This window comes from Recurvomyces mirabilis (assembly GCF_035927965.1).
Source record: "Recurvomyces mirabilis strain CCFEE 5264 chromosome Unknown scaffold_8, whole genome shotgun sequence".
Taxonomy (NCBI): Eukaryota; Fungi; Ascomycota; class Dothideomycetes; order Mycosphaerellales; family Teratosphaeriaceae; genus Recurvomyces; species Recurvomyces mirabilis.
The window spans coordinates 218,433-244,384 of NW_027041942.1; the positions used below are offsets into that span (position 1 = coordinate 218,433).

At 53.5% G+C, this 25,952-nt stretch overlaps 11 protein-coding genes across 11 annotated transcripts; 7 read left to right on the forward strand and 4 right to left on the reverse strand.

Moving 5' to 3' along the window:
• Positions 1-229: 229 nt before the first annotated feature.
• On the reverse strand, positions 230-2,191 carry LTS14_003700 (uncharacterized protein; the record flags this gene model as incomplete). The annotated part of the gene is made up of 1 exon (XM_064836403.1): positions 230-2,191. One exon carries the CDS (start codon positions 2,189-2,191, stop codon positions 230-232), a length of 1,962 nt encoding a protein of 653 aa, XP_064695794.1.
• A 1,550-nt stretch (positions 2,192-3,741) lies between these two features.
• Positions 3,742-5,352, forward strand: ALD2 (mitochondrial aldehyde dehydrogenase; the record flags this gene model as incomplete). The annotated part of the gene is made up of 3 exons (XM_064836404.1): positions 3,742-4,235; positions 4,286-4,677; positions 4,730-5,352. 3 exons carry the CDS (start codon positions 3,742-3,744, stop codon positions 5,350-5,352), a joined length of 1,509 nt encoding a protein of 502 aa, XP_064695795.1.
• Positions 5,353-5,439: 87 nt separating this feature from the next.
• On the reverse strand, positions 5,440-6,540 carry LYS12 (homoisocitrate dehydrogenase; the record flags this gene model as incomplete). The annotated part of the gene is made up of 2 exons (XM_064836405.1): positions 5,440-5,631; positions 5,695-6,540. 2 exons carry the CDS (start codon positions 6,538-6,540, stop codon positions 5,440-5,442), a joined length of 1,038 nt encoding a protein of 345 aa, XP_064695796.1.
• Positions 6,541-8,404: 1,864 nt separating this feature from the next.
• LTS14_003703 (uncharacterized protein) lies at positions 8,405-10,701 on the forward strand (the record flags this gene model as incomplete). Its single annotated transcript, XM_064836406.1, has 9 exons — positions 8,405-8,536; positions 8,599-8,978; positions 9,032-9,425; positions 9,481-9,724; positions 9,774-9,931; positions 9,987-10,081; positions 10,137-10,330; positions 10,383-10,475; positions 10,538-10,701. The coding sequence occupies 9 exons, from the start codon at positions 8,405-8,407 to the stop codon at positions 10,699-10,701; spliced, it is 1,854 nt and encodes a 617-aa protein (XP_064695797.1).
• Positions 10,702-11,094: 393 nt separating this feature from the next.
• Positions 11,095-12,708, forward strand: LTS14_003704 (uncharacterized protein; the record flags this gene model as incomplete). Its single annotated transcript, XM_064836407.1, has 1 exon — positions 11,095-12,708. The coding sequence occupies one exon, from the start codon at positions 11,095-11,097 to the stop codon at positions 12,706-12,708; it is 1,614 nt and encodes a 537-aa protein (XP_064695798.1).
• A 477-nt stretch (positions 12,709-13,185) lies between these two features.
• On the forward strand, positions 13,186-14,697 carry LTS14_003705 (uncharacterized protein; the record flags this gene model as incomplete). The annotated part of the gene is made up of 1 exon (XM_064836408.1): positions 13,186-14,697. One exon carries the CDS (start codon positions 13,186-13,188, stop codon positions 14,695-14,697), a length of 1,512 nt encoding a protein of 503 aa, XP_064695799.1.
• Positions 14,698-15,216: 519 nt separating this feature from the next.
• LTS14_003706 (uncharacterized protein) lies at positions 15,217-15,897 on the forward strand (the record flags this gene model as incomplete). The annotated part of the gene is made up of 1 exon (XM_064836409.1): positions 15,217-15,897. The coding sequence occupies one exon, from the start codon at positions 15,217-15,219 to the stop codon at positions 15,895-15,897; it is 681 nt and encodes a 226-aa protein (XP_064695800.1).
• Positions 15,898-16,024: 127 nt separating this feature from the next.
• Positions 16,025-17,761, reverse strand: LTS14_003707 (uncharacterized protein; the record flags this gene model as incomplete). The annotated part of the gene is made up of 1 exon (XM_064836410.1): positions 16,025-17,761. One exon carries the CDS (start codon positions 17,759-17,761, stop codon positions 16,025-16,027), a length of 1,737 nt encoding a protein of 578 aa, XP_064695801.1.
• Positions 17,762-18,433: 672 nt separating this feature from the next.
• On the forward strand, positions 18,434-21,592 carry ISM1 (isoleucine-tRNA ligase; the record flags this gene model as incomplete). The annotated part of the gene is made up of 1 exon (XM_064836411.1): positions 18,434-21,592. The coding sequence occupies one exon, from the start codon at positions 18,434-18,436 to the stop codon at positions 21,590-21,592; it is 3,159 nt and encodes a 1,052-aa protein (XP_064695802.1).
• A 58-nt stretch (positions 21,593-21,650) lies between these two features.
• On the reverse strand, positions 21,651-23,733 carry LTS14_003709 (uncharacterized protein; the record flags this gene model as incomplete). Its single annotated transcript, XM_064836412.1, has 2 exons — positions 21,651-22,066; positions 22,119-23,733. 2 exons carry the CDS (start codon positions 23,731-23,733, stop codon positions 21,651-21,653), a joined length of 2,031 nt encoding a protein of 676 aa, XP_064695803.1.
• A 351-nt stretch (positions 23,734-24,084) lies between these two features.
• On the forward strand, positions 24,085-25,935 carry LTS14_003710 (uncharacterized protein; the record flags this gene model as incomplete). The annotated part of the gene is made up of 2 exons (XM_064836413.1): positions 24,085-24,260; positions 24,351-25,935. The coding sequence occupies 2 exons, from the start codon at positions 24,085-24,087 to the stop codon at positions 25,933-25,935; spliced, it is 1,761 nt and encodes a 586-aa protein (XP_064695804.1).
• Positions 25,936-25,952: the final 17 nt, after the last annotated feature.

Sequence of the window (25,952 nt, forward strand, 5' to 3'; positions counted from 1 at the left end):
AGTAGCAAATACACACCAACTCAATCAAACTTTACGTGACTGCCGAATGTCGGAACAACTTCTGGTCGTAGCTCCGGCACAGTAGTACGTAGGGTTGGCACAAGGATATCCTGCTGTATGTTCCACTACTGTCTACAGGCCGAACACGATCAAACAAATCAAGCACAAGCACTCTCCTCAAACACCTACGCTAATCAAAACGCATGCCCAGACCAAACCTGATGCCATCTCAACCCCAAGGCGACTGCTGCTGACCTTGCGCCTGCATCTGTCCAGGCCTAGGAAAGACAGGAATAGTCTCCAGGTTCTCCAGCCCACCCATCGTCGTCTGTTGCCCACCTCCTACCTGCCACCCTTGACCCGTTTCATGATTAACAAAAGCAGATTGTCTGAATGGATTCGTGCTGCCTGTTGGCTGCACTTGTAGCTGCTGTGGCATCGATGGAGTAGCGGCAGGAAGGGAACGTGCAAATGGATTCGTGCCTGTCTGTTGTGCTTGAAGCATTGGTGGAGGAGACTGCTGTTGCGCTGTTGGCTGTGGTGAGAAGGCTTGAGGTTGCTGTTGTGGTTGTGACGGGAAAGCTGAAGGTTGCTGAGGCTGTGTACCTCTCGCGAATGGGTTCGTGCCTTGTCGTTGTGGTGCCGCAAAAGCTGTCTCGGCACCTGTTGGCATAGTAGATTGCCGGAAAGGATTCGTGCTGCCAGTGGGTTGTGGTTGCAGACCTTGTTGCTGCATGGGAAATGCCTGCGGACTCTGCATCTGTGCTGGTGATTGCATCTGTTGCGAGCCGAAGGCATCATTCGGAGGGAAACCTGTCTGTTGGTGCGAGCCGAACGCCTCACTCGGAGGGAAGCCTGTCTGTTGTTGCGAGCCAAACGCATCATTCGGAGGAAAGCCTGTTTGTTGTTGCTGCATAGGCTGCGCACCGTATCCACCGAAGCCAGCACCTGTAAACTGTGTCTGTAATGGCTGCGGAGGTGGTTGCTGCTGCTGGTGTGGGACTCCGAAGGGGTTTGTGGATTGCATGCCAGTCTGCTGTGGTTGCTGCGGCACACCAAACGCTTGCTGAGGTACGAAACCAGTCTGTTGAGATTGCATCGGAAAGCCTGTAGGCTGAGGCTGCTGCTGCGGCTGCTGCTGAAACGCTGGAGCGTTCTGCGTCATAGGCTGTTGGTTCATCTCAATCGACTCGAAAAAGTCAATCAGGTCTGGAGCTGGTCCTTTCGCAGCTGCAGCAGGAGGTGCGGCAGGCTGCATGATCGCGTCCGCTCTCTGCTGTGTCTCAGCTGGCGTAAGCTTCGCAGGTTGAGATTGCGTCGCAGCTTTTTTCGGCGCCGGCTTCCCAATTCGTTTCGCCTCCTGTTCTGCCAAATACTGTCGGCGATTGACCTCAAAGTCCTTATCATCGATATACTCCTGTAATGACTGTGCAAGGCTGGTGGGCGCATGCTTGATCTTCGGTATCTCCAACCTAGTCGCATGCTCATACTGCCTCGCCACACCCAGATACTTCACCACCAGATCCGTCTGCTTGCAGAAGTTTTTGTAGATATGAATTGCTCGTTCGGCATCCGGCTTTGACATCTCGAAATAGTGGCTCAGCACACTCATTACCGCCTCGTTCTCCACATGATACAGGTCCAGCAGATCCCTAGTCAATAGCCGGAATGCCGTCAAGGAAATCTCATTCTCCACATCGTTCGTGAGTAAATCGCATTTCACCAATGCCCTGATCTGCTGCTGCACCAGCTCCGTCTCTCGCAAGAGACCCTTGTCCACCGACAGTCCCTTCATATATCTGTCGCCCGACCGCACATAATCGCATCTACTCGCCGCAAATGCCTGCGCCCTCGCCAGCAGATATTCGGAGTACAATCTTATATTATGCCCCTGCGTCTGCACATCCGTGAATGTATTTATCGCCAGCCTGTTCTTCGGTGCGGCGGCCAAATATCGTAATGTCGCATCCTGCGCTCCCTCCTTGATCATGAGATGTACGATGATCAGCGACTTGAAGGCCACAGTCCATGTCGAATCGCGTAGTCGGGGGGTGAGAGTGCGGAATACTTCGGCAACACCTGCTTCGCCGGACTGTGTCGCCAGAAGGATATGCTCGACATATTTCGACTTGGGCGGTGCGAGTTTGACCTTCGTCCCGCCTTTCACGGACTTCTCAAAGTTCATGGACATGGCTGTGGTTGGTAGAGGAGGTCAAGGGCAAGTGGTGCCAGTCTGATCGTTATCGGTAGGGCGACATGGTTTTCGTATGGCAGGCAATCTGGTAAGAGATCGGAGAGAACTGGCCAGGCGAGTATAGGACGTTAGATGTAAGGATGTTGACGGCCTGGATGTTACGTGGACTATGAGGCGCTAAAGCTTAATCGGTAAACAGAGCTGTTATTATAACATGACGCAGCACGTGCATGATCTTGGACATCTACTATATTCACAAACTGCGTCCACACATATATGTCCAGACAATGTTACAGTCGATACTGCATGAGTGAGCAGGATCAACTTGTTGATAGCCTAGAAGGTTTTTTCTACCGCAAGACAGGATCGTTGGATGTGATGGTGCACAACCCTCCGTAGAATTATTGGTCTTGCGGATGTGAGACTACGAAGCAGGGGAAGTCTCGTCTGTGAGCACTTGGTTGGATACGCGAGCTATTCAGTGCTATGGTGATGTGCTATGCAGGTGGTCTTGTTGCCTGTGGCTAGAACCCGCTACTCTGCAAAATCCCAGAGCCCAGCCAGGTGGAGGCCAAATAAGCTGCATACCATACCCTCCATGATCTAAAGAGTGGTTCAGAGATGCCTTCATCGCGTCCGAGTATGTAACAAGGAGTGTGTGCCGAACGCAGAGATCATGCTGCCTCCGACCTGGCACACCCGCCCTTGAGCCTGGTAAGAGGAGAGCAGGATGCACCAGAACCGGGGGTCAGCTCATCTGCTACACGCTAGGCTTTCATCATCTGACGGACATGTCAGTGGAATGCGCGGTGGGCGGGGTCGGCATACGTACATGTCTTTGACATGGAGGGTCATTTGTGGTTTTGGAAGAAGGCGAGCATGGAGGAGAAATTCCATACATCAGACACATGACTAAGCAAAACGCTAGGCACTAGCGGCAAGACATGGCATCTTGAACAGTATTAGTTCAATGAGATTGGAAGCCACTATGGACTTCACCACAGGCTATACATGTGTCTACTGGACCACTGTGCTTACATTGTGGTCTTGTAGAGTTGCCAGAGCAGGCGACGAAGCTTTGCAGAAACAATAACAGGGTATTCAAACTGGTTGGCGATCAGAAAGTCCCGTTCCCTTGTGTCGACGATCTTCCGATGCGTTCAGCGCTCCATGCGAGAGCATAGAGCATGGGTTAGTTTCACGCTCAGTCTGCCTACGGACGGGCAACATCACCGTCGTACTCGATACTGCATTATTACCGCCACAGCTAGCATCACGTGCCAATGGCCATCTCAAGCTTCTCGCGTGTACCTCCCCGAAGTGGCCATGTCACCCAGCTTCGACCCTAGGACTTCCCCTCCATTAATATTGTCTTATCGGCCTTACAGCAACGCAATGTTTACTGCGGAGCTGCCAAAGTAGCTCGGCGCGATAGACCAGTACGGTAGGCGCACACGATCAAGCTCTTCATGCTCGCCCGTTCCTTCACCCTCTTCACCTCTCGTCTCACCAGAACCACATACCTGCAGCCCCGCTACATCTCCACCATGTCGAGCCTAACCATCTCCCTCACTGCCCCCAACGGCCGCAAATACGACCAACCAACCGGCCTCTTCATCAACAACGAATGGGTCGCCAGCAGCAAATCCAACAAGATCACCTCCATAAACCCGACCGACGAGTCCGAGATCGCTTCCGTCCATGCCGCCGAACCAGAAGATGTCGACAAAGCTGTCGCAGCTGCTCGGGCTGCTTTCAACGACCCATCATGGCGCGACATGGCTTCGTCGGATCGAGGAGATTTGATGTATAAGCTCAGTCAGCTGGTGGAGGCCAATAAAGAGTTGCTCGCCACGATCGAGACGTGGGATAATGGCAAGCCGTATCAGGTTGCTTTGAACGAGGATTTGGCCGAGGTGGCTGGATGCTTGAAGTATTATGCGGGTTATGCGGATAAGATTCACGGGCAGGTCATCGATACCACGCCAGCGAAGTTGGCGTACACCATTCGGGAGCCTGTTGGTGTTTGTGGACAGATCATGTGCGTGTTGCATTACGAAAGAGATGAGGAGTGAACTGACACATCAACAGCCCATGGAACTACCCCCTAGCAATGGCAGCCTGGAAACTCGGTCCTGCTCTTGCATGCGGCAACACCGTCGTCATCAAAGCCGCCGAACAAACGCCCCTCTCCATCCTGGTCTTCGCCAACCTCATCAAGGAAGCCGGTTTCCCTCCAGGTGTCGTCAACGTGATCAACGGACACGGCCGAGTAGCCGGTGCAGCCATGGCTCAACACATGGACATTGACAAGGTCGCCTTCACAGGTAGTACTGCGACAGGCAAGGAGATCATGAAGATGGCTAGCGTAAATATGAAGAACATCACCCTCGAAACCGGCGGCAAATCCCCTCTCATCGTCTTCGACGACGCTGATCTGGAGCAAGCTGTCCGGTGGAGTCACGTGGGTATCATGTCAAATAGTAAGTCCACCACCACTCCTTATCAAGTCTGCGTACTAATAGTCGTCTCCAGTGGGCCAAATCTGCACAGCCACCTCCCGCATCCTCGTCCAAGAAACCATCTACGACAAATTCGTCGAAGCCTTCAAGAAACAAGTCTCCGAAGTCAGCAAAGTCGGCGACCCCTTCTCCGACGAGACCTTCCAGGGCCCTCAGGTGACGAAAGCCCAATACGACCGCGTCCTCTCCTACATCGAAGCGGGGAAACAAGACGGCGCCACCCTCGCCCTCGGCGGCGAAGCCTACAAGAACGTCGGCGACGGCAAAGGCTTCTTTGTCACCCCGACCGTCTTCACGCACGTCAAGAGCTCCATGCGAGTCTTCCGGGAAGAAGTCTTCGGCCCTTTCGTCGTGGTGGTATCCTTCAAAGACGAGGCGGAGGCGCTGAAGCAGGCGAACGATACGACGTACGGACTCGGCTCGGCGATTTTCACCAAAGATATCGTGAAGGCGCATCGGGTGGCGAGGAAAATCGAGGCAGGGATGGTCTGGATAAATAGTAGTCAGGATAGTGATTTCCGGATTCCGTTTGGCGGGGTGAAGCAGAGTGGGATTGGGAGGGAGTTGGGGGAGGCGGGGTTGGCGGCTTATAGTAATACTAAGGCTGTGCATGTTAATTTGGGGACGTGGTTGTAAGGAGAATGTTGACAGTGTACAGGCTGTCTCGCCATACCATCTATCCATATTATACAAGCATCTACCACCTCTTGTCAGTCTCTTTCTTTACAGCCTCTTGATAACATCCTCAACAACCTCGTCCGTCTTCGCTTTGCCACCCATATCAGGCGTCAACAGCCGACCCTCCAGTAGTGACCCATCAACCGCCGCGTAAATTTTCGCAGCCGCCTCCTCCTGGCCCAGAAACTCCAACATCAGCCCAACACTCCTGAGTGTCGCAATTGGGTTCGAGATCCCCTGTCCCGCAATATCTGGTGCAGATCCATGACACGGCTCTCCTATCGCAAAGCCATCGCCTACATTAGCTGATGGCACAAGGCCTAGGGATGCGACCAATGCTGCTGCAGCGTCGGAGAGAAGATCACCGTACAAATTCGGCCCGACCACGACGTCGTAGTAGGCGGGTTGGATGAAGAGTTTATAGAGCATACTGTCCACAATCTGCTCCTCGACCTTCACCCCTCCATCCCTGAACTTCGGCTGAGCGAGTGCGTCAAAGGCCGTTTGGCGAAAGAGCCCATCGGTTTGGGAGAGGACGTTGGATTTGTGCGTCACGGTCACCATCGTCTGTTTCTGCTTCGCCGCTGCGGAATCGCCACCGACTTCCGCTCTTATCTTCGCTCTCCGCAGCGCGATCTCGCCGGCCATGGTCGCTATGCGGGACGAGGCGGATTTGGTGATACGTTTGATTGCTTCTGCCACAATATCGCCGTCTTTCTCGTACGTCCTTTCCTCCTTCACGTACAAGTCCTCTGTATTCTCCCGCACGATCACAAGATCAATCGGGTCGGGAAAGGCGCGGGTAGGAGCCACCGACTTAACAGGCCGGACATTGGCATAGAGATCGAGTTTCTTGCGCAGCGCGACAATGGGACTACTATACCCCTTCGTTGGTGTCGTGGGCGAGCTGACGGCGCCGAAGAGAGCGCCATCGCATTCTTTCTTTAGGGTTTCGAGGGTTTTATCTGGTAGAGCTACGCCTGTCTTTTGGAAACATTCGAAGCCGGCCTCGAGGTTGACGAAGCTGAATTTCAGGCCGAGCGATGCAGGTAAGGCTTCGAGGATGCGTCGTCCGGCTGGGATGACTTCGCGGCCGATACCGTCGCCTGGGATAAGGCCTATTCGGAGGGTGCGTGAGGCGGCCATGTGTTTCTCTTGGGGGTCATGTTATAATATTGTACACGCAACCAATGGCTCAAAGTAAAATGTTCCTGATTGACAGCCGAGATCGGCATTAGGGAGAGCTCCCTCCACGCCAAGCCCAAACCGGACCTGTCACGTTTCGCAGGGCTGTCCAATCCATTCCACAGGTTTACAATGGTGCGAGTAAGCCATGGCCATGATCGCTGTTCGCTCAAGTACTCTGGATGTATATCGTCTTCAGAGCAGCATCGACTATTATTCGACAGTCTTCACGAGCATCACCAAATTACCGAGAGCTTATGGTGCGATATGTGCGCGCAAGTCTGACCTAGATGCCATGGCGTCGTTCTCGTTTAGTATCAAGCCAATGGAAGAAGGGCATTATGCAAGACGACTATAGAGTCGGCACTGCAATGTACCAGGTCCAAGTCTTTGCCATTTGAATAGACCATTACGGTGTAAATGGTCGTGTACTTGCGGGTAAGGCAGTAGGACGATCGTCGCTTTCACTCTGACAAGTTCTGATGTTCTGCTCATTATGATGGGTTTTCCAGACACCACTTCGTCTGGAAGCCATCCTACTACCAGTCCAGGTTATGTAGTAGTGGCATTTGCCTTTGCCCAGACACATCACCAAGTACTGCACTTGCTACAGCACCATCAGAGCACAACCTTGTGACGAGTCATGGTTGGTGTTGGGGATTGTGAGATTTTTTCATTGCGAGGTCCAATCTTGTCTAGCTCTCGATATAGTGGTCCAATCCGTATTTGAATGGAGCAGTAAGTGAGTCTATGGTGGAGGTGAAGGTTATGAAATCTGCATGTCTGTACCCATATCGCCACTTGAATAGCCTGGGCGGCCCCATACACGGCTGACCTGAGATCTGCACAGAGCTATGGACGGTCAGCGGTTGCTTCCGATATCATGCTTCTCAGTTTGTGAGGTACAATATGCACAGCCTTAACAATGCCAGCTCTGCGATGACCAGCTGAGGTCTTTTGTGTGGCCAATGGATATGCTCTACATCGTGGGGGACACGTTCGCACCACGCGTCGACGATGTAACTCCACTCCACATATGGGGTGTGAAGAGTCTGTCTCGAGGATATTAAAAAGACAGGCCCTCGGCCATCACCGATCAGGGCGTCTGACTTCGCAGTTTCAGGTGGGGTGCAGTTCGTCGGAGTCGATCAAAACGGTGTGCCGGCGGCCTTCACATGCCATGCAAAAATCGACGCCTCTTCCATCATGCAGCATGCTGACGGGTCGGTTAATGGCTGCCGAAGCCTTGCGTGACATGTTGCATTCATCTTATCTACATGAAGCCTAGTGGCGGCATCGCGGCAAAGGCTTTGGACGCCGATAAGCCACCATCTCAGATAATTGTACGACCAGGAAACAGTGGTACATGGTAATCAACTCAACGGCGCGGCTATGAAGGAAAAGAGGCTTGGTCTTACAGTCATGGAACGATGCGCATGCAAGATAAATCATCAGCTCCCTTGGCAAGAGGAGAAAACATTTCCTAGATCATCCTCTAGCTCAAGGTTCCAACGACCCTGCCTCCTTGGCACCCTTCTCCGCCGAGATAGTGGAGCCCTGAGCCCTGCACGGCCGCACTTTATACGGACTTGATTGGTGAGAACGAGGGCTTCAACTGCAAAGGCCGATGTGGAGAAGGGCTGGAGGTCTGGAGGATTTGGGAGTTGGAGACCACGCGAGCGTTGGCCCCACGGAGGGCCCAAATCGTGGTTGCACGACGAAGGGTTTAAGTATCCTCGATGTCCCCCTCGCTCGCAGCTTTTGATCGTCGCTGCATTCCGTCTTACCAGCTCGACGCTCTGACGAACCGCTATCGCTGTTCATCATGTCTGAGAAACTCAACGACTACGGCGACGAGAAGATCGGCACGTCCGATTCTTCACCTAACCATGAGCTCGCCGAACAGGCAGGACGCCGCTCGTCGGTAGCCCTCAACATCGTCGAAAACCCGCTGAAGGTATGCGACGAGGAGCTTGTGAACCAACGATCGACGACGTCATATCTAATATATCCTCACAGCGCGTATCTCAACCCCAAGCTTCTGCTGATGCCATGGCCTTTGCCGAAGCCAATGGTATGCCCGAGCATGCTGCTCTCTTCGGACGTGCTGCAGCTGTCGCGCGAGCCCCGGACAGCTTCGAGGCGATCCACGACCTGACTCAAGAGGAGCGCGCTGCTCTTATCTACGAACGAGACCATAAATGGCACGGCCCGAAGATGCTCTGGTACTCCATTGGACTTTGCGCCGTCGGAGCTGCTACTCAAGGTTGGGATCAGACTGGTTCCAACGGTGCCAACTTGTCTTTCCCCGAAGCTTTCGGTATCCACAATGGTACTAGCAGAGATGCGTGGCTCGTTGGTCTGATCAACTCGATCATTTTCTTGACTGCTGGGCTGATGTATGTATTGAAATCGCATTGCACCATACTTGCGACCACTAATACATTTATAGCGGCGCATTCATCACCGACCCTCTCAACCACTACCTCGGTCGTCGTGGCGAAATTTTCCTGACCGGCCTCTGTCTTACCGCAACACCCATCGGATCTGGATTCGCCAAGTCCTGGCAAGGTCTTTTTGCTGCCCGCTTCATCATGGGGATTGGTATCGGTGCAAAGAACGCCACGGTCCCAATCTACTCTGCCGAAATGGCCCCGCATCGCATCCGTGGCGCGTTGGTCATGTTCTGGCAGTTGTGGGTCGTCGCTGGTATCTTCCTGGGCTTCTGCGCGAACGTCATCGTCAAAGATACTGGCAACATTTCGTGGCGTCTCCAGCTCGGCTCCGCTTTCATCCCATCGTTTGTCCTGATCTGCGGGATCTGGTTCTGCCCGGAGAGTCCTCGTGTACGTCTTGCGTCTACTGGACACTTCTCACCCTGTTTGCTGACTTTGTTGGTAGTGGCTTATGAAGCATGGCCACATTGCCAAAGGTTTCCGATCCATGGATAGATTGCGAGCACATCCCATCATTGCTGCTCGAGACTACTATTACTCGTACGTCATTTACGAGGAGGAGTTGCGCGAGGCCAAGGGCTCCGGCTACTTCCAGCGCATGTGGGACTGTTTCGCCATTCCTCGCATTCGCCGTGCCAATTACGGTGCCTCGACCGTCATGCTTGCTCAGCAGATGTGCGGCATCAACAGTACGTTCTCACCTTGATGTTCCTATCGGACTCCGCTGACTTGTTCTAGTTATCTCCTTTTACAGCTCCACCATCTTCGAACAGGCCGGGTACACTTCAGATCAGGCTCTGTACGCTTCATTGGGATACGGAGCCATTCAAGTCGTATTCACCATCCCCACCTTGTTCTTGATCGACACCAAGGGACGCCGAACATTGACTATGATTGTAAGTTTCGCGATCGAGGGACGACAGAAGGGGCTCGCTGACCAAACCATCGCAGACATTCCCACTCATGTGTATCTTCCTGCTTGCAGCGGGTCTCTCTCTACTCAACAAGACCGGCTCTGCTGGCGCTCAAATCGGCCCAGTCGTCCTGTAAGTTGTAAAACAGCCAGTTGCGTTCTCATTGCTTGCTAACGTATCGATACAGCTTCATCTACCTCTTCACGATCATGTACTCTTTGGGCGAAGGCCCAGTTGCCTTTCAGTACTCTGCCGAGGTCTTTCCGACGATTCAGCGTGAGCAGGGCATGGCTTGGGCTGTGTGCATCAACAACACCTTTGCTGGCATTCTGTCCCTCACCTTCCCACGTATGGTGCAGGTCATGACGCAGACTGGTGCTTGTAAGCCACTCCATCTCTTCCCCATGAAATTATCTGCGCTAACGACCTGCAGTCGGCTTTTACGCCGGTCTCAATCTGATCGCCTGGGGCATGATCTTCTGTTTCGTGCGTGAGACGAAGCAATTGACGCTCGAGGAGATTGACCGTAAGCATTACCAAACCTCAAACATTGCTCGATCATGGACATCTACTAACACATCTACGCAGAGGTCTTCCAAGTCCCAACCAAGACCTTCATCCACCACGAAATCACCAAGACCGCCCCTTACGTCATCAAGAGGTACTTCTTGTTCCAGAAGAACACTCCCAAGCCACCGGGAATCATCGAGAAGGGCGATAACGTCGACAGGATGGTTGAGAAGATGCACTAGGGTCGTGCAGATGGTCATTTTCACGTTGACACGATATGATGGTTTGAGTCAGGTCGGCCACGGCCGAGCTCGACTACTTCCGCACTTTGCTTGCTCAGCAATAACTATACCCGAAGCATCATCAGCTGTAAATAGCTGGCTTGCTTTAAACTCTGTAAACTGTACTGCATCTTTTTACATATGCCTCAATGACCTGTTGCATCGTGACGCTGTCGTCGATCCATACTTTTCATCTGCCCTACGAGCTCCACCTGCACCAACCAGAAAGTGGGGTAAGATCACATATATAGCTCCCGGCCATCGAAAGTACAGACTCAGTAATTGTATTAACTGAAAACTTTTAAGCTCAGTAGTCTACCTGTCAAGGTACGCCAGAAAAGCCCCTCTCCGGACATGCCTTCGTCAACTCTCCTAGCAGCGCTCGCACTCCTGGTCTCGGGCCTGATATACACCTACCTCTACATCGGGCGGCGAGAGTCGAACCTCCCACCCGGCCCACCCACCCTCCCAATCCTAGGCAATATCCCACACATCCCGCTAAAAGGCGCGCACTTCCAATTCACAGCCTGGGCGCGACAATACGGCGGCCTCTACACCCTCAAACTCGGCACTGGGACCGCGGCGGTCATCACCTCGCCGCGTCTGGTGAAGGAACTCCTGGATAAACGCAGCGCAAAGTATACCGATCGGCCCGTTTCCTATGTCGCCAAGTTGATTTCGGGCGGGGACCATATCCTGCTCATGACTTATGGGAGCCAGTGGCGCGCGACGAGGAAATTGCTGCATGGTTCGTTCATGGAGAAGGTGGTCGAGACGGAGTACCTTCCCATCCAGGAGGCGGAGGCGAGACAGATGATCCGGGATTATATGGTGCAGCCGGAGAAACATATGCTGCATCCTAAGCGGTTTAGTAATTCCGTTACCATGTCCCTGGTTTGGGGCGTTAGGACGCCGGTGCCGGAGACGCGGCATATGCAGAGGTTGTACTCGTTGATGGAGATCTGGTCGAAGGTGATGGAGACGGGGGCGACGCCGCCGGTGGATATCTATCCTTTTCTGCATTGGTTACCGCAGAGGGTGTTTTTGCGGTGGAGGGATCGGGCGGAGACGGTGAGGCGGGAGATGAATGGGTTGTATGCTGATTTCTTGTCTGATCTGAGGGCGAGGAGGAAGGCGGGGGGGAGTCGGGGTGCTTTCATGGATAAGGTTCTTGACGCGGTGGAGATGAAGGGGAAGGGGTTTGAGGGGCTGACTTGTTCGGATCATGAGTTGTGGTTTATGGGTGGGACGTTGACGGAGGGGGGGAGCGATACGACTGCTTCTATCCTCACCGCTTTCGTGCAGGCTATGGTCTGTTATCCGGACGTGCAGAGGAGAGCGCAGGCCCAGATCGATGCTGTCGTGAGTGAAGATCGGAGTCCCACCTGGTCTGACTACGGTTCTTTGCCGTATGTGGCTCAATGCGTGAAGGAAACTATGCGATGGCGTCCCGTCACACCCTTGGCGTTTCCTCACGCCCTGGCGGAAGACGACTGGGTGGATGGGATGTTCTTGCCCAAGGGAACGGTGATCATTATCAACGCCTGGGGCATGCAACACGATCCCACTCGCTTCAAGGATCCCGAGAGGTTTGACCCGGATCACTTCGATGGCTGCACCACCCTCGCCACCGACCTCGCCAATGGTGCGTGGGAGAAACGGGATCATTACGGGTATGGAGCTGGGAGGCGATTCTGTCCCGGAGCACATCTGGCGGAGAGGAACTTATTTCTGGCCATGGTGAAGCTGCTGTGGGCGTTTGACATCAGGGCGAAGGAGGGTAGTAGCGTGCCGGATACTGATCCCGTGACGGGGTATTGTGAGGGCTTCCTGGTGTGTGCGAATGATTTTGAGGCGGAGTTTATTCCGAGAGGGGATGGGAAGAGGAGGGAAACGATATTGAGGGAGTATGAGGAGAGTCAGGGGGGATTTGATCGATTCCAGGCTACAGGGGATGAAAAGGCATAGTCGTGGTCTTGGTAGTGTGATGTATTCTGTGTATTTATTGGATTTGAAGTAAATTGTGATAGGCCATGACCTCTCGGATCGTATTTGGCGAAAAAGCGCGACACGTACCCCTGACCGAACGCGTTGTTTGTCCGGGGTGCAGCTTTCTTGTCGGGAACATCCTGGCGGGTCTACACTACGAATTGACAGCTTGTGGTATTGACAAAGGATGTAACGTGGGAATTACAGAGATCTTGGACTTGACATTGTAAGTACAGCGAATCCTTCACTTCTGCCAGCAGCGACCAAGAACCACACGAGCATTTCACATCACTCACACTCACACCCCTGAAACCGAGGCAATATTATTATTATTGTCTCAGATGAACAAACCCACTTGGCACTTGCTCGCGGGCCATGCACTCCACTACTATTGATCTACATCCAAGACATCACTCACAATAGCCCGATACTGATCCCACCTGCCCGCACCACAGAATGTCCACCGAACGCTCCTCCTCCGCCGTCCGCAACCTCCGCTCACTCTTCGAGAACAAAGCTCCCGAACAATCCCCCGATACCCGCGGCCGATCACCTAGTCACCACTTGACGGAATCGAGTCCCAGCCGACCAGCATCAAAGGTCCGCGCGAGTTTCGTGTCGGTCGTTCCTCCTACTGCAGCCATGGCTTCGAGTGCAGAAGAGGCCGGTGTTGGGAGTGGGATGGCGGAGCTGAAAAGGGAAAGTAGTGCCGGGTTGCGACGAGGGAGTTTCAGTGAGAATGATGGGGAGTTGGAGGGCTTGCTGCAATTGAAGAAGACGGTTTCGGAGGAGGCGGAGAGGCGGCAGAGGGATCCGAAAGTGGCCGAGTCGATTCCGGAGCATGTTGCTTTCTCTGCCGCTACTACGCCCAATGTGAAGGCTAGTATGAATGGGGAGGAGGAGCAGCATATTGAGGAGAGTCCGCTGGCGGACAAGGTGGACAAGGAGCCTGCACACCCGGACAAACCTGTGACCGCTGCCGAGGAGGAGCCAGGCACGATGAAGCCTGCGGATATGAGTAGTGAAGCTGTTGTGAGTGGTGGGAAGGCTCTGCCGCCGGTTGCGGAGGATATGAGGAAAGGAAATGAGCCAAAGGTGCAGAAGTCAGACGAAGCACCTACCACGAAAGCGTTGGACAGTGCTGTGGAGGAGACGAAGAAGCCAGCCACGAGTAAGCCCACACCAGTCTCGATCAAAGCACCTGCGAAGGCAGCATCAAGCTCAGTCAAGTCACCTGCGAAAGCAACAACTCCACCAAAACCAGCCGAAACCTCGACGAAACCTACACAGTTGGCAAAGAAAGCTAGTCGTAGCTCCTTGACAGCTCCCACCGCAGCCTCAGTAGCACGAGCGGCAGGTCAAGACAAACCAAGCTCGAAACCCGCACAACCACCAATGCCAAAACGAGACGCAACAAAACCCATCGATCTTCCCTCACGACTCACGGCACCCACAGCCGCTTCGCGAGCAAGACACGAGCCCGCATCTACCACAACCTCCGCGCCAAGCAACAAACAATCAACCACTTCAAGGCCAAAACCATCTACATCGTCAACACGACCAACCCCACGCACATCTTTCGCTCGACCAGAAAGCAGATCCTCACACACAAGCAAGAAACCCCCCACCTCAGCGCCAACCGAAGGCAGCTTCCTAGAGCGCATGATGCGACCCACGGCCGCTTCGGCCAATAAAACGCACGAAAAACCCGAGGTCAAGAGTCCGCCTCGTGGTGGAAGTAAGACTGCGGCGGTGAAGGCGAAGGTGAATGGGATTGGGGGAAAGAAACATGATTCTGCGTCTGAGCCTGGCAAGGAGTCTACGCACGGTGAGGCGGATGGGCACTCGGCGATGAATGGGAATGGGAATTGTGATGCCGTGGGTAATGAGACACCGATCCCGGCTTCGGGGGAGAGGAATGGAGCGCTTAGGGCGACGCCGGCGTTTGGGGAGGACACGATTCGCTAGACGCGGGTTGTGAGTGCGTTGTGAGATTACGTCTTGAGGACAAGAGACGGACGGCAAGCAGCTTCCATCTGACCGGGACAGTGGTACGGTATTCCTAGGTTGACAATGGGAGAGCGGCCGGACAGGGCGAGGGCGACCTGGGGGCCTAGTTTGTTCTTGCCTCTTTAGCGCGCGATACCATTTCGCTTGTGTAGTATTTGGTTCTATCCTAGCTGAATCTCCCTTCGCTACTTACGAACCCGGTCAAAAGATTTCGAAAGGATCGCGAGATATCTTCCGTTGATCGATCATCACGCCATGTCATGCCACGCCATGTCCTGCACCTGACTGCGGGGCACGTGCGTGCTCTATCTACGCTATCCAGCGAGCTTCGGTGAGCAGACTAGGACGAATCGAAGACATGAGTCTTGTCCCCCATGACTCACCACGTCTCTCGATGATATCTGAGGCGAACCTACTACACCACGACTTCTCTTCCCAGCTTCGGGAGCTGGCCATTGAAGATAAAGTGTTTTCGGCATGGCCACCACGACCACTACTACAGGCAAACCCCTCTCCGCCGAACAAGTCTTCGACAGTATCGGCCCAGCATACGAAGATGCCTTTGCAGATCTAAAACCCCAACTCGCCTCCATCGACTGGCTACTGTCACAATTACAAACCCACAAACCAGCCAAGATCCTAGACATTGGCTGCGGCACCGGAAGACCCGTCTGTTCCCGTCTCGCAGACGCCGGCCATGATGTGTTAGGGATAGATGTCTCCGGCACCATGATCGAGGACGCGAAGAAGAAGGTTCCGAATGCCAGGTTCTGGAAACTCGATGTTACCGAGTATCATCCTGAGAAGGAGAGTTTTGATGCCGTAACGGTGTATTTCAGCATGATTGCCAGTGTAACTCAGGACCAGATCCGGCAGAACATCAAGAGTATCTTCACGTGGTTGGGGTCCGGTGGGTACTTCGTCTTCGCTACTGTGCCGCTGGCGGGGAATAATTCCGAGATTAATTGGTTGGGGCGGGATGTCGTTGTTTCGAGTCTTGGGGCGGAGGAGGCGGTGAATTGTATTCGGAAGGCGGGGTTTGACGTGCTGTTTAGGGAGGAGACGGAGTTTAAGCCGCGGGCGAAGGAGGCGGGGATTTGTGGGGGGGAGAGGGTGTGGACGGAGCCGCATTTGTTTGTGTATGCGAGGAAGCCGTGATGGGTACAGCTTCGATTGCGTGGGTGCGCGGGATATCGCCTGAGTTGTGTCTTGGGTTACTCGGTGGCCTTGTTTCGTGGTAGCTCGTGGCTGTGCATCCAGCTTTGGCTGATCTTCGTATCGAAAGTCACACTGAAGGGTCACGGTTGTTGCTCTGTTGCACCTTCTCGCCACTTTGTAGACCGTAGGCGTTACTGGCTAGCTTCGTGCGATCCGTACTAGCTTGCCTTTCTGCCTTTAGTGAGTGCAGCATTTGCGCAAGAATGTCTTCCGCATCGACATATAGGCAGAGATCTCCGCCACCAGCGCCATCAGCGCCTTCTCGCCGGGTCATATCTGAGCAGTCCTGTAGACACGTGCAGATCATCTGATCATGCGAAGCTGGGGTCTTGCTCCGGGGGTGTGGTTCGGATTGGACGATGGGACATTGAAGCGCCAAGCGATATAGATTGCTCAGTCTGTATCGAGCTGAAGCAGAGTCCATATTGTCTGGAATCAGGTCGACAAAGCGTGGCGTACGCTGGGACGATCTGACTGTTGTAGCAGAACCATCGTAGTTCGTGTTAGCGAGGGTACGCCGCAGGTCAGCCTGCCGATACGCACTTTCTCCTACTCTGCGGATGGCAAAATGCCTCTCGACCAGGCTCGCGAGTCTTCGGTGTGCTGCTGGTGAGCCATGCCACGTCTGTTGACGTTGGTGCTCGAGAATTTCAGCGATTGCGAATCGCAGCTCATTGTTGGATCTCTTCAGAAGTGCTTGGACGGCTGAGTCATGGTGTTCGACTTCCAGTGCTTCAACGACTTCTCTGCATGCCTTGGTAAATGTGTCTGCTGAGGTGCTGTATCGGTAGAACCGAATGACTTCCAGAGCTGTCCCGATTATTGGCAGATCGTAGTCCGGCGTCAGAGGTAGTGCATTAGCCATATTGCCTGACATAGATGGTAAGCCTAACATGCCATAGATCTTGTCACGCGTGTCAGAGCACTCTTGACCTGCGAAGCCATCGACGAGTTCCTCAAGTCGCCAGTCAGTCGTCAGAGTTCCTCGCATACGTGATAGAGCCAGCTTGATGTACGATGAGCATTTATCTCCCCTCACGAAGTCGTTCTTGCCGTCGCCAACGGTAAATTCCCGAAGTGTGCTCCAGGCAAGAATATCGTCGCCGCAATACAACTTTATCTCTTTGGACAGCAGGATCTCTTGCACGATCCACAGGCGTCGGAAGTAGCTCCGAGCACATACATTCTCTGCGGCGTTGATGATCCTGTCCTCGGAAACGAGTGAAAATGCTCTTGCTTCCACTGTTGCCTCGAGGTGCCTGTACAAGAAAGCGCTGAGTGGGACATGTTCGCCAATACAGACGGCTGTGGATTGAGCATTGCGGTACACAAAGCTCATAAGTTGGACCTGCTTCGACTTCTCTGCATTATGCCACTGATCGACGCAGATAGCATCGATCCAGTAGTACACAGATGCGCATTGATTCCGGGATTGTCGAAGTACGCGATGGCAGTTCTCTCCAGTTGGCATCGTCCATCCATCGACAAGGATCAGATGTGTACCTCTACTTGTGCCCCACTCGTACGATATGGCAGTGTAGTAGGGCAATGATGTGATGTCGTGCACAGTCATCCTCAGATGGATGCGGTTGCTCACAGGTTCTGCACGGAATTCTATAAGCCTGATCTGGGCACCAGCATCCGAGAAACGATCGTATCTGAAATAGCGCTCGGGACGTAGTAGAAGGTTATTTGTGGTTGCATAGCGGTTACGACTGGCCAGCAGCTGAACGAGATATTTGACATCCCTTCCCCTCTGAGACTGGTAGCGCGCGGATGATAGAGGGATGAAGTACCAGCTCATCGCCTCCCTTTGGTCGAGGGACCATGAATACATCGACTGCAAGGGATGAGCGCGAAACGCGATAGGTAGTGTTCAAGTGCTTCATCAGCTTACTGTTCGTGGTAGGCCATTACGTGCATGAGCTATAGGTTGCCAACAATCACGAGTATCGTCGTCCAAAAGAGTCGTCCAGCGGTGCCCGTAAGTGACTCGAGTATTTCGGTCGAGCTTTTAATAAGAAGGCTCTTCAGGCGTTGTGAGCATAGACGCCATGGATCGCAGCGGTGGTGGTTCCGGATCCTTCCTATAAGCCTTGAGAGAGTCGAAAGAAGTGGAAACGGCAATATGCTACCTCTTCCATCAGCTCGCAATCCGTATCTTTGTGCACAGCCGCACTTCGCCAGCGAACATCAGACACAGCCCAGCGACGCACGCCTGCACCCACCGCAGATTTCCATTCGGCACATATTAGGCCAAGAAATGTCGATGACACCGACACATTCGTCCACTACGGCGCTACAATGGTCGTCATTGAGCGTACATCATCTGGTCGAATCATTGAGGACGAGGTCAAGCTCTCGAAAAGCACCGCGACAGGAACGCGTCTCGGAGAATCTCGGGCCGACTGCGTTGCTCGCTTTGATGTTGCTTCGACCTGCCGTCAGATGCATGCGATAATGTGATACCGAGCAGATGCCAGCGTTGCGACCTACGCTCATCCTTCGCACGGCAGCGGAACAGTGGAAGCAATACAATTGGCCGAAAACCCTTAACCTTCCCAAATCAGCATTGCCTGCTCGAGCGTCTGCTGCAGACCTCGCCAAATATCGACAGCGATGTGCCGATGACCTGTATGCCTGGCAGCGCGCCAATCGCCCAGCTCACAATGAATTCGTCCTCCATGATGGCCCACCCTATGCCAATGGAGCAGTCCACGTAGGACATGCTCTTAACAAAGTGCTCAAGGACTTGATCTTGAGGGCTGAATTAGCACGGGGCAGGAGAGTCCAATACCGGCCAGGATGGGATTGTCATGGCCTTCCGATTGAGCTCAAGGCTCTGCAGCAGACTCGGACAACGCGGGATGAACCTCAGGCATTGGTGGATGCGCCGAAGCAGGAAGCCACGGTCTCGAGTGGCTTGGGCATGAGTGCTTTGGAAATCAGAAACAAAGCACACACGCTGGCTACACAGACTATCGAGAGCCAGAAAAGTAGCTTCCGAGAATGGGGCGTCATGGGCGAATGGGACAAGCCATATAAAACCATGGACCTGGATTTTGAGATCAGACAGCTGGGAGTCTTCCGTGAAATGGTTAGGAAGAATCTCATCTCGCGGCATCATCGGCCTGTGTACTGGTCGCCCTCTTCTGGTACCGCTCTGGCTGAGGCGGAGCTTGAGTATGACGACAATCACGAATGCACAGCCGCTTTTGTAAATATGCCGTTCACTAGATTACCCAGGGTGTTAGAGAGTCTCGGTGCGTTCCATGCCGGTGATGCTAGGCACAGCGTCGTAAGCGCCCTGATATGGACTACAACGCCATGGACGCTGCCTGCTAATCAGGCCGTCGCGCTTGGCCAAGACATCGAGTACTCTGTTCTGAAGCTCGAGAGTGCTGAGCAGCCTACCGAGTACCTTCTTGCAGCTACTGACCGCATCGAGCATGTTCGATCATTCTTGTTGAAAGGCTTCACACTCTCAGTCGTCCCTAAAGCTTCGAATATTCTGGGTAGGGACCTGGTCGATGGCTATGCAGCATGTCTCAACGTCTTCCAGAATCTGGAATCTCCTCTTCTCCTAGCACCCTTCGTCACCGCCACATCGGGTACAGGTGTCGTGCATATGGCACCAGGACATGGCATGGACGACTATCTAGTCTGTCAGCAAAATGGGATTCACTCGGCACTGACTCCTGTCGATGGAGAAGGCCGATATACTGCTGAAGTCTTCCCAGCTTCACCTGACCAGAATCACAGATTCATCGGCTTGGCTGTGCAAACAGCAGGAGTGCAGGCTGCGTTGGAAGTTCTTGCCATACCACAAAAGGACTGGTTGGCTAGAAAGGGTCTTGTGGTAAACAACCAGGTCTTTGCCACTCACACATTCACACACAAGAATCCAATTGATTGGCGCACCAAGCAGCCAGTCATCACGCGAGCGACTGCTCAGTGGTTCGCCGACACGTCCGCACTGAAGACGCCTGCAACGAATTCGCTGAGCAGTGTGATCTTTATTCCAGAGTCTGGAAAGAACAGACTCACTACTTTCTTAGCGGGTAGAAGCCAGTGGTGCATTTCGCGGCAGCGAGCATGGGGCGTGCCCATTCCAGCGCTGTATCACAAAGAGACTGGTGAGGGTTGTATCATGGACCAAAGCATTGCACACATCATAGATGTTCTCCAGCAAAGAGGAACGAATGCTTGGTTCGAGGATGCGCCAGACGACCCTGTCTGGGTACATTCAAGTCTCCCGCCGGGCAAGTGGGTGCGAGGCCAGGATACGATGGATGTGTGGTTCGACTCCGGTACGACTTGGACAGGCCTCGAGCCCCGGAATGCCGACAGGCCTATCAGCGATGTGTACGTCGAAGGCACAGATCAGCATCGGGGGTGGTTTCAGAGCAGTCTGCTTACTCACGTCGCCATGCAAGACTTGAACGACAATCCAAAGGCCCCCTACGCGAAGCTCATCACACATGGCTTTACACTTGATGCCGAAGGGCGTAAGATGTCGAAGAGTATCGGCAATGTTATTGATCCAGAGCAGATTCTTGAGGGATCTCTGCTGCCGCCTGTCAAAGAGAAGAAGCAGAGAGGCAAGCGTCAAGCAGCAAAGGAAGACCAAGTCGCTAATGACAGGCCGAAGTACGACGCCATGGGTCCAGATGCCTTGCGCTTGTGGGTTGCTTCTGGTGACTATACCCGAGACGTCACGATTGCTGTTCCGCTATTGCAGGACGTGCAGAATACGTTGCAGAAGTATCGAGTAACGTTCAAATGGCTTCTCGGCGTGCTTGAGGACTGCGTCCCGTACAATGGCACAGTCGCCGGTAAACCTTTGTCATTCGTGGATCAAGCGATACTATACCGACTACACGAAGTGGCAGTCCTGGTGCACGAGGCACATAGCAGCTACACGTTTCACAGAGCTGTCAAGGAGATTACAAGTTTTGTGAACAATGACTTGAGTGCATTCTACTTTGAGATATGCAAGGACACGCTCTACACTGGGCTCGCCGTAGATAGAGTGCGAACACAAGGTGTGCTGCAGACCATACTACACCAGCTTATGCTCATGCTAGCTCCGGTGACACCACATCTGATTGAGGAGGTGTGGGATTTCATGCCTGCAGCACTGAAGAAGCACTCGGTGCATCCTATGCAGCGCATATGGGAAGTCGTAGACACAAAATCGGAGCGGGAGCGACATCCGGGACCAGACATTCAAGTCCAAATGGAAAGCTTTGGCAAGCTCAGCGCTGCTGTCAAGCTCGCACAAGAGGATGCGAGGAAAGCTGGGAAGCTGAAGAGCGGCCTTGCTTGTTCCGTCCACATTCAACTTCCTAGAGATGGCAACAAAGTCCTCGACCTGCATGTCAAAGAATGGGAGACTCGAGGTGAGCTGGCTGATCTACTCGTCGTAAGTCAGGCCAGAGTCGAGCAGACTGAAAGCAGCGCAAACGACCCTGCAACCTCTTGGCGTTTTGAGCAAGAATTTGGCGATGGTGGCAAAGTCATAGTCAACCCGCCGACTGGCATGAAGTGCGTGCGATGCTGGAAGTACACAGCTGATGAGGAAGGAGCGCCTTGCCAGCACTGCCAGGCTGTACTCAAAGAGAAAGCCTCTTGAACGAGCTTGCTCTGTATTGATATGTACACTACTGTAGCAATACTATACTGCGCTGTATCTATAACTTCGCATCTCTAGGCTCGCTCTCGATATCTCGGAAGCGCTTAAAGTATGGTATCATGCCCGGATTCATGACCGTATTGCTCGCCTGCACATCTTTTCCACCCAGGACCTGCTTGACCGCTGTCTCGACCTTCTTGCCGTTGATCGTGACCGGTATGTCAGGCACTTCGAGCACGAATCGAGGCACGTGGCGAGGCGAGAGTGCTGTACGTAGGGCCGCTTTGATTTCTGCTCGGAAAGCCGGAGTGAGTGACTGTCCAGCAGCCATCTGGACGAAGAGGAAGACGTCCTCGTCTTTGTCTTGTGGTCGCCGTCGACCTACGCAGAGACTGTTTAGGATTCTCGTGTTGAGTGGAGCAGCTTCTACAATGGCGTAGATCTCGCCACTGCCGAATCTGATGCCTGAGGGATCTGCGCATGGTCAGTCACATACCGAACTGTACGATGAGGAAAGGGCACATACTAAGTACTCCATCACTCCTTCCATGCATAATCAGGCCTCCTGTCTTTGGATTACAGCTCAGCCAATCGTGCTGAGCCCACACATCAATATGTGTGTACCGCTCGAAGTAGCTCTCCCTATACTTCTTGTTCTCCTTATCACCCCAGAAGAAGCAAGGCATGCTTGGGAAAGGCTTTCGTATGATCATCTCGCCTGCTTCTCCCGTATTCAGGATGGAATCGCCAGTATTTGGGTCCGCGACGTCGACATCAGTGCCGAGACTGAAAATTTGCATCTCCCCAGCTCTGATGGGTCCACAGGGGTCTGCTGCTACTAGGGAGGTAGCCGTATCTGTGCCGCCTGCTGTATTGCAGAGGTGAACATCGGACGGGAACGACGAGTAGAACCAGCGGTATTGCTCGGGCGATAAGGTTGCGCCTGTCGTGTATGCAATTCGCATCGATGATAGGTCGAACTCTTGCTTGGGTACAGTCTTCGACATCTCAACCTCAAGCAGATATCGGGGAGATGTCCCAAAGTATGTTACCTTGTACTTTTCCACCATCCGCAGGAGCTGTTTCGCGTCGGGATACATTGGACTACCATTATAGACGATTGTCTTTGCGCCGCATGCAAAGTAGCCGCACATTACGTAGAACACAACCCAAGATGTCGAGGAGTACTGTAAGATAACATCTGTTGTGGTTGTCGAGTTGTGGATGGCTGAGATCTTCTTTGTCTGCAGTAGGATGCCATGTCGATGGACGATACACTTTGGTGCACCTGTGGTACCTGAACTGTAGCAGATCATCAGAGGATCGTTGAATGAGGTCGGTGCGAATGTCAAAGGGTCGGAAGCGTTCGCTCTCGACATGAAGACATCGACAGGAGGGAATGCGCTGATCGACGAAACGATCGGTATGACATATGTCTGTGGCTTGGGCTGTAGCCTCGCCACTATCTGCCTGACTTTGTCCTCTGTCGAAACGGTCTTTCCCTTGTACACTGTATCGCTGTCGGCGAAGAGAATGGAGGGTGAGACTTGCTGCAACCTGGAGACGCAGCCTTCGAGACCCAGATCTGGGCTGATTGAGGTGAAGATGGCACCAATTGCTGCGCTGGCATGGAAGAGAACCATGGCCCATATTGACGTCGCGACTAGAGCTGCCACGCGATCGCCCTGCTTGACACCACTTCGTCGTAGTGCACTTGATACTAGCCTGACCTTCTCGCGGAACTCGTGCCAGGTGACCAATTCGCCATCTTCTCGAGTAAGATCGATACCTTCCCGCAACCCGACGAGAGCCATTGCATTCGGGTCCGGCTTGCTGAAGATCGCATTCTCGGCATAATTGAACCTCAAGCCAGGATAGAAGGGAGGGTTCGAGCTCATGGGCACAGTGTCATCGTAGGCTTTCGTCAAGTCGGCTGGAAGTCGTGGTGTGAAGTCTAGGTAGCTGTACAGATCAAGCCAGAAGTCTTGCGGTTTATCGACACTCCACCGATGCAGGTCTCGAGTTGTCCGTAGATTCTGGTAGTACCTTTTGTTGACATGCCGGCGATATTCGTCCATAGGTGTCCGGTTTGCATTGGCAGGTGTCCATAGTACCTCTGGTATCTGTTTCGTGTCCTCCATCGTTCGTATCGCAGTTGTATCGGGACTCAAATCCTAGGTGGAGCCAGTACTATGCGCAATGTCTTCTCAAAGATCATGTTGTTGTCGTCGTGCCGAGGAACGCCTCGGAAGTCGACGTCTCACTCCGCTTTCGCTCGCCTTCTTCTTCAATCGCACCACAGCATACCGACTCAATCATGTCCGCAGGACTATTACGGTCTGATGCAATGCACGGGGTGAATAGTTATCGCCGCAATGATATTCTGGCAGTACAGGATTTCCTTGGAGAGTGTCATCTCGGCTCACGAGCTGGTCAGGCATAATGGTCAATGGTCTTGATGCTCGGAGTCGCGCCTTGAGCGACCGTGTCTAATGGGACTGCTTCATGCCGCTGCTGCGCATGGCCTGGACAGAGCGGTAGTACAACGTCCGTCGATATGTGGGAAGTGCGATAGCTTCAACAAGGTAGCAGCAATCACACGAAGGCAATCGCCACCAGGCACCAACAAAGATCACGAGAAATTCGAGTCTCAAGCCCAAAGTGAAATGTAAGTACAGACCTGGCTCTCATAGTCATCGTCTCTCATGGCACCAACCTTCCCTCCTGCCCAATACCTCCTTGTCACCACACCATCAAGAGTCGTGGCCATAGACAACAGTGGCACCACAGAAATCTTCGCCAGCAGTAAAGCCGGCATCGTGGCCTCCCGCTTCAATAATAACCAGCTCGCCGTGGCCGATGGCCAGGTTATAGTGCTGCACAATACACGCCGCGGACAAGATCGCAGCTGGGGACTTTCGGCTCACGACGATGAAGTGCGCTTGCTGGAGAGCACTACTGACGGTTTCTTTCTCACCACGAAACTCACACACGGCATCATGCACTACGATGCGAACCGAGGGTGCGTGGGCAGACCATTACAGGTCCATAATGCGACCCCCGTCGCTATGGCCTCCTCGAAGACGTTCATGCTATTGGCGTCCAAGGACCCACCATTTGTCAGTCTGAAGAATCTCACCACTGCACAGCCCGCAGTCTTAATGCAGCCACGAGCATCGGGCACATCTATCGTACTGGCTACCTTCCATCCAAGTCGGCCCCACATATTCCTGCTTGGCTTTAGCGACGGGCTCATAGCCGGCTATAATACTCGGAAGTGCGAAGAAGACGGCTACGATGGCGAGTTCGGCCGGACGAAGAAGCTACACCGTGACCTTACCGCTTGTGCTTTTCTTCCTGGCCACGAATCTCGGATCGTATCTGTAGGTCTGGACGGTCGATGTCGTGTATCAGACCTTAAGACCGGCATTGCCATCAGGACTTGGCACGTCATGGCGCCTGTGACTTGCATCTCGGCAGCATCCGATGGTACGATCGCCATCGGCCGGCTGGACGGAAAGGTGCGTCTGTACAGTGGTGTGGGCGTACTGCAGGCGGAGTGGGCAATCGTGAATGACGAGAGGGTCATCAGCTTGGAGTGGGTAGCCGGCACGACACCTTTTGGTCGTCGGTTAAGCAATATACCAGTAAAGCGTATCGATGCAGCGCCTGGTGGTCTTGGTCTTCCGCAGGCATTGAGGCAAGATACCAGGTTCACCGTGCATCCCGATGAGCTTAGCCAGGGTACTGTGATACACCGACCAGTGACAACGAGGCCAGCCATACCTATCCCCGCTGCAGAGCACCCTGACTTACTCTCATCGCCTCAGCCCTTAAGACATCGCACCAAGCCTCCACGACCACGAGTTACAGCTCGGACATTCGTTTCATCGCGACGCCAGCAAAAGGCATGGCATCCTGGCAATGTGTTGGAGCGCGAGGTCACTTGGCTCACTGATTCAGTCCAGGATTCGTCTATGCATGAGCAGCATAGCTTTGATGGAGCTTGGCAGACGTCTGATGAGGAGGCGCAGGAGGGCTGTAACGAGTCAGCGGTAGCGCCTAAGAATGACAGGACGGTTGTGTTTGAACCGGCATCCGAGGATGTACGAGCGTTGTTTCCACGAACCTCGTCCTTATCTCCTGCTCGACGAAGGAAGACTTCAAAACAGCCAGTTTCCCCCTGGAATCGAGCCCGAACTGCGAAGTCACGGGTAGATTCAGCGCAAGACGGTGGAGACGAGTTGCGAGAGATGTTGGCAGCGCTCGAGAGTGATCACAGGCAGTTAGGAGAGAAGGTCAATTATATGCGGGCCTTGCTGCAGCGCAAAAGCTTGATCTAGTAATACAATATCTCGAA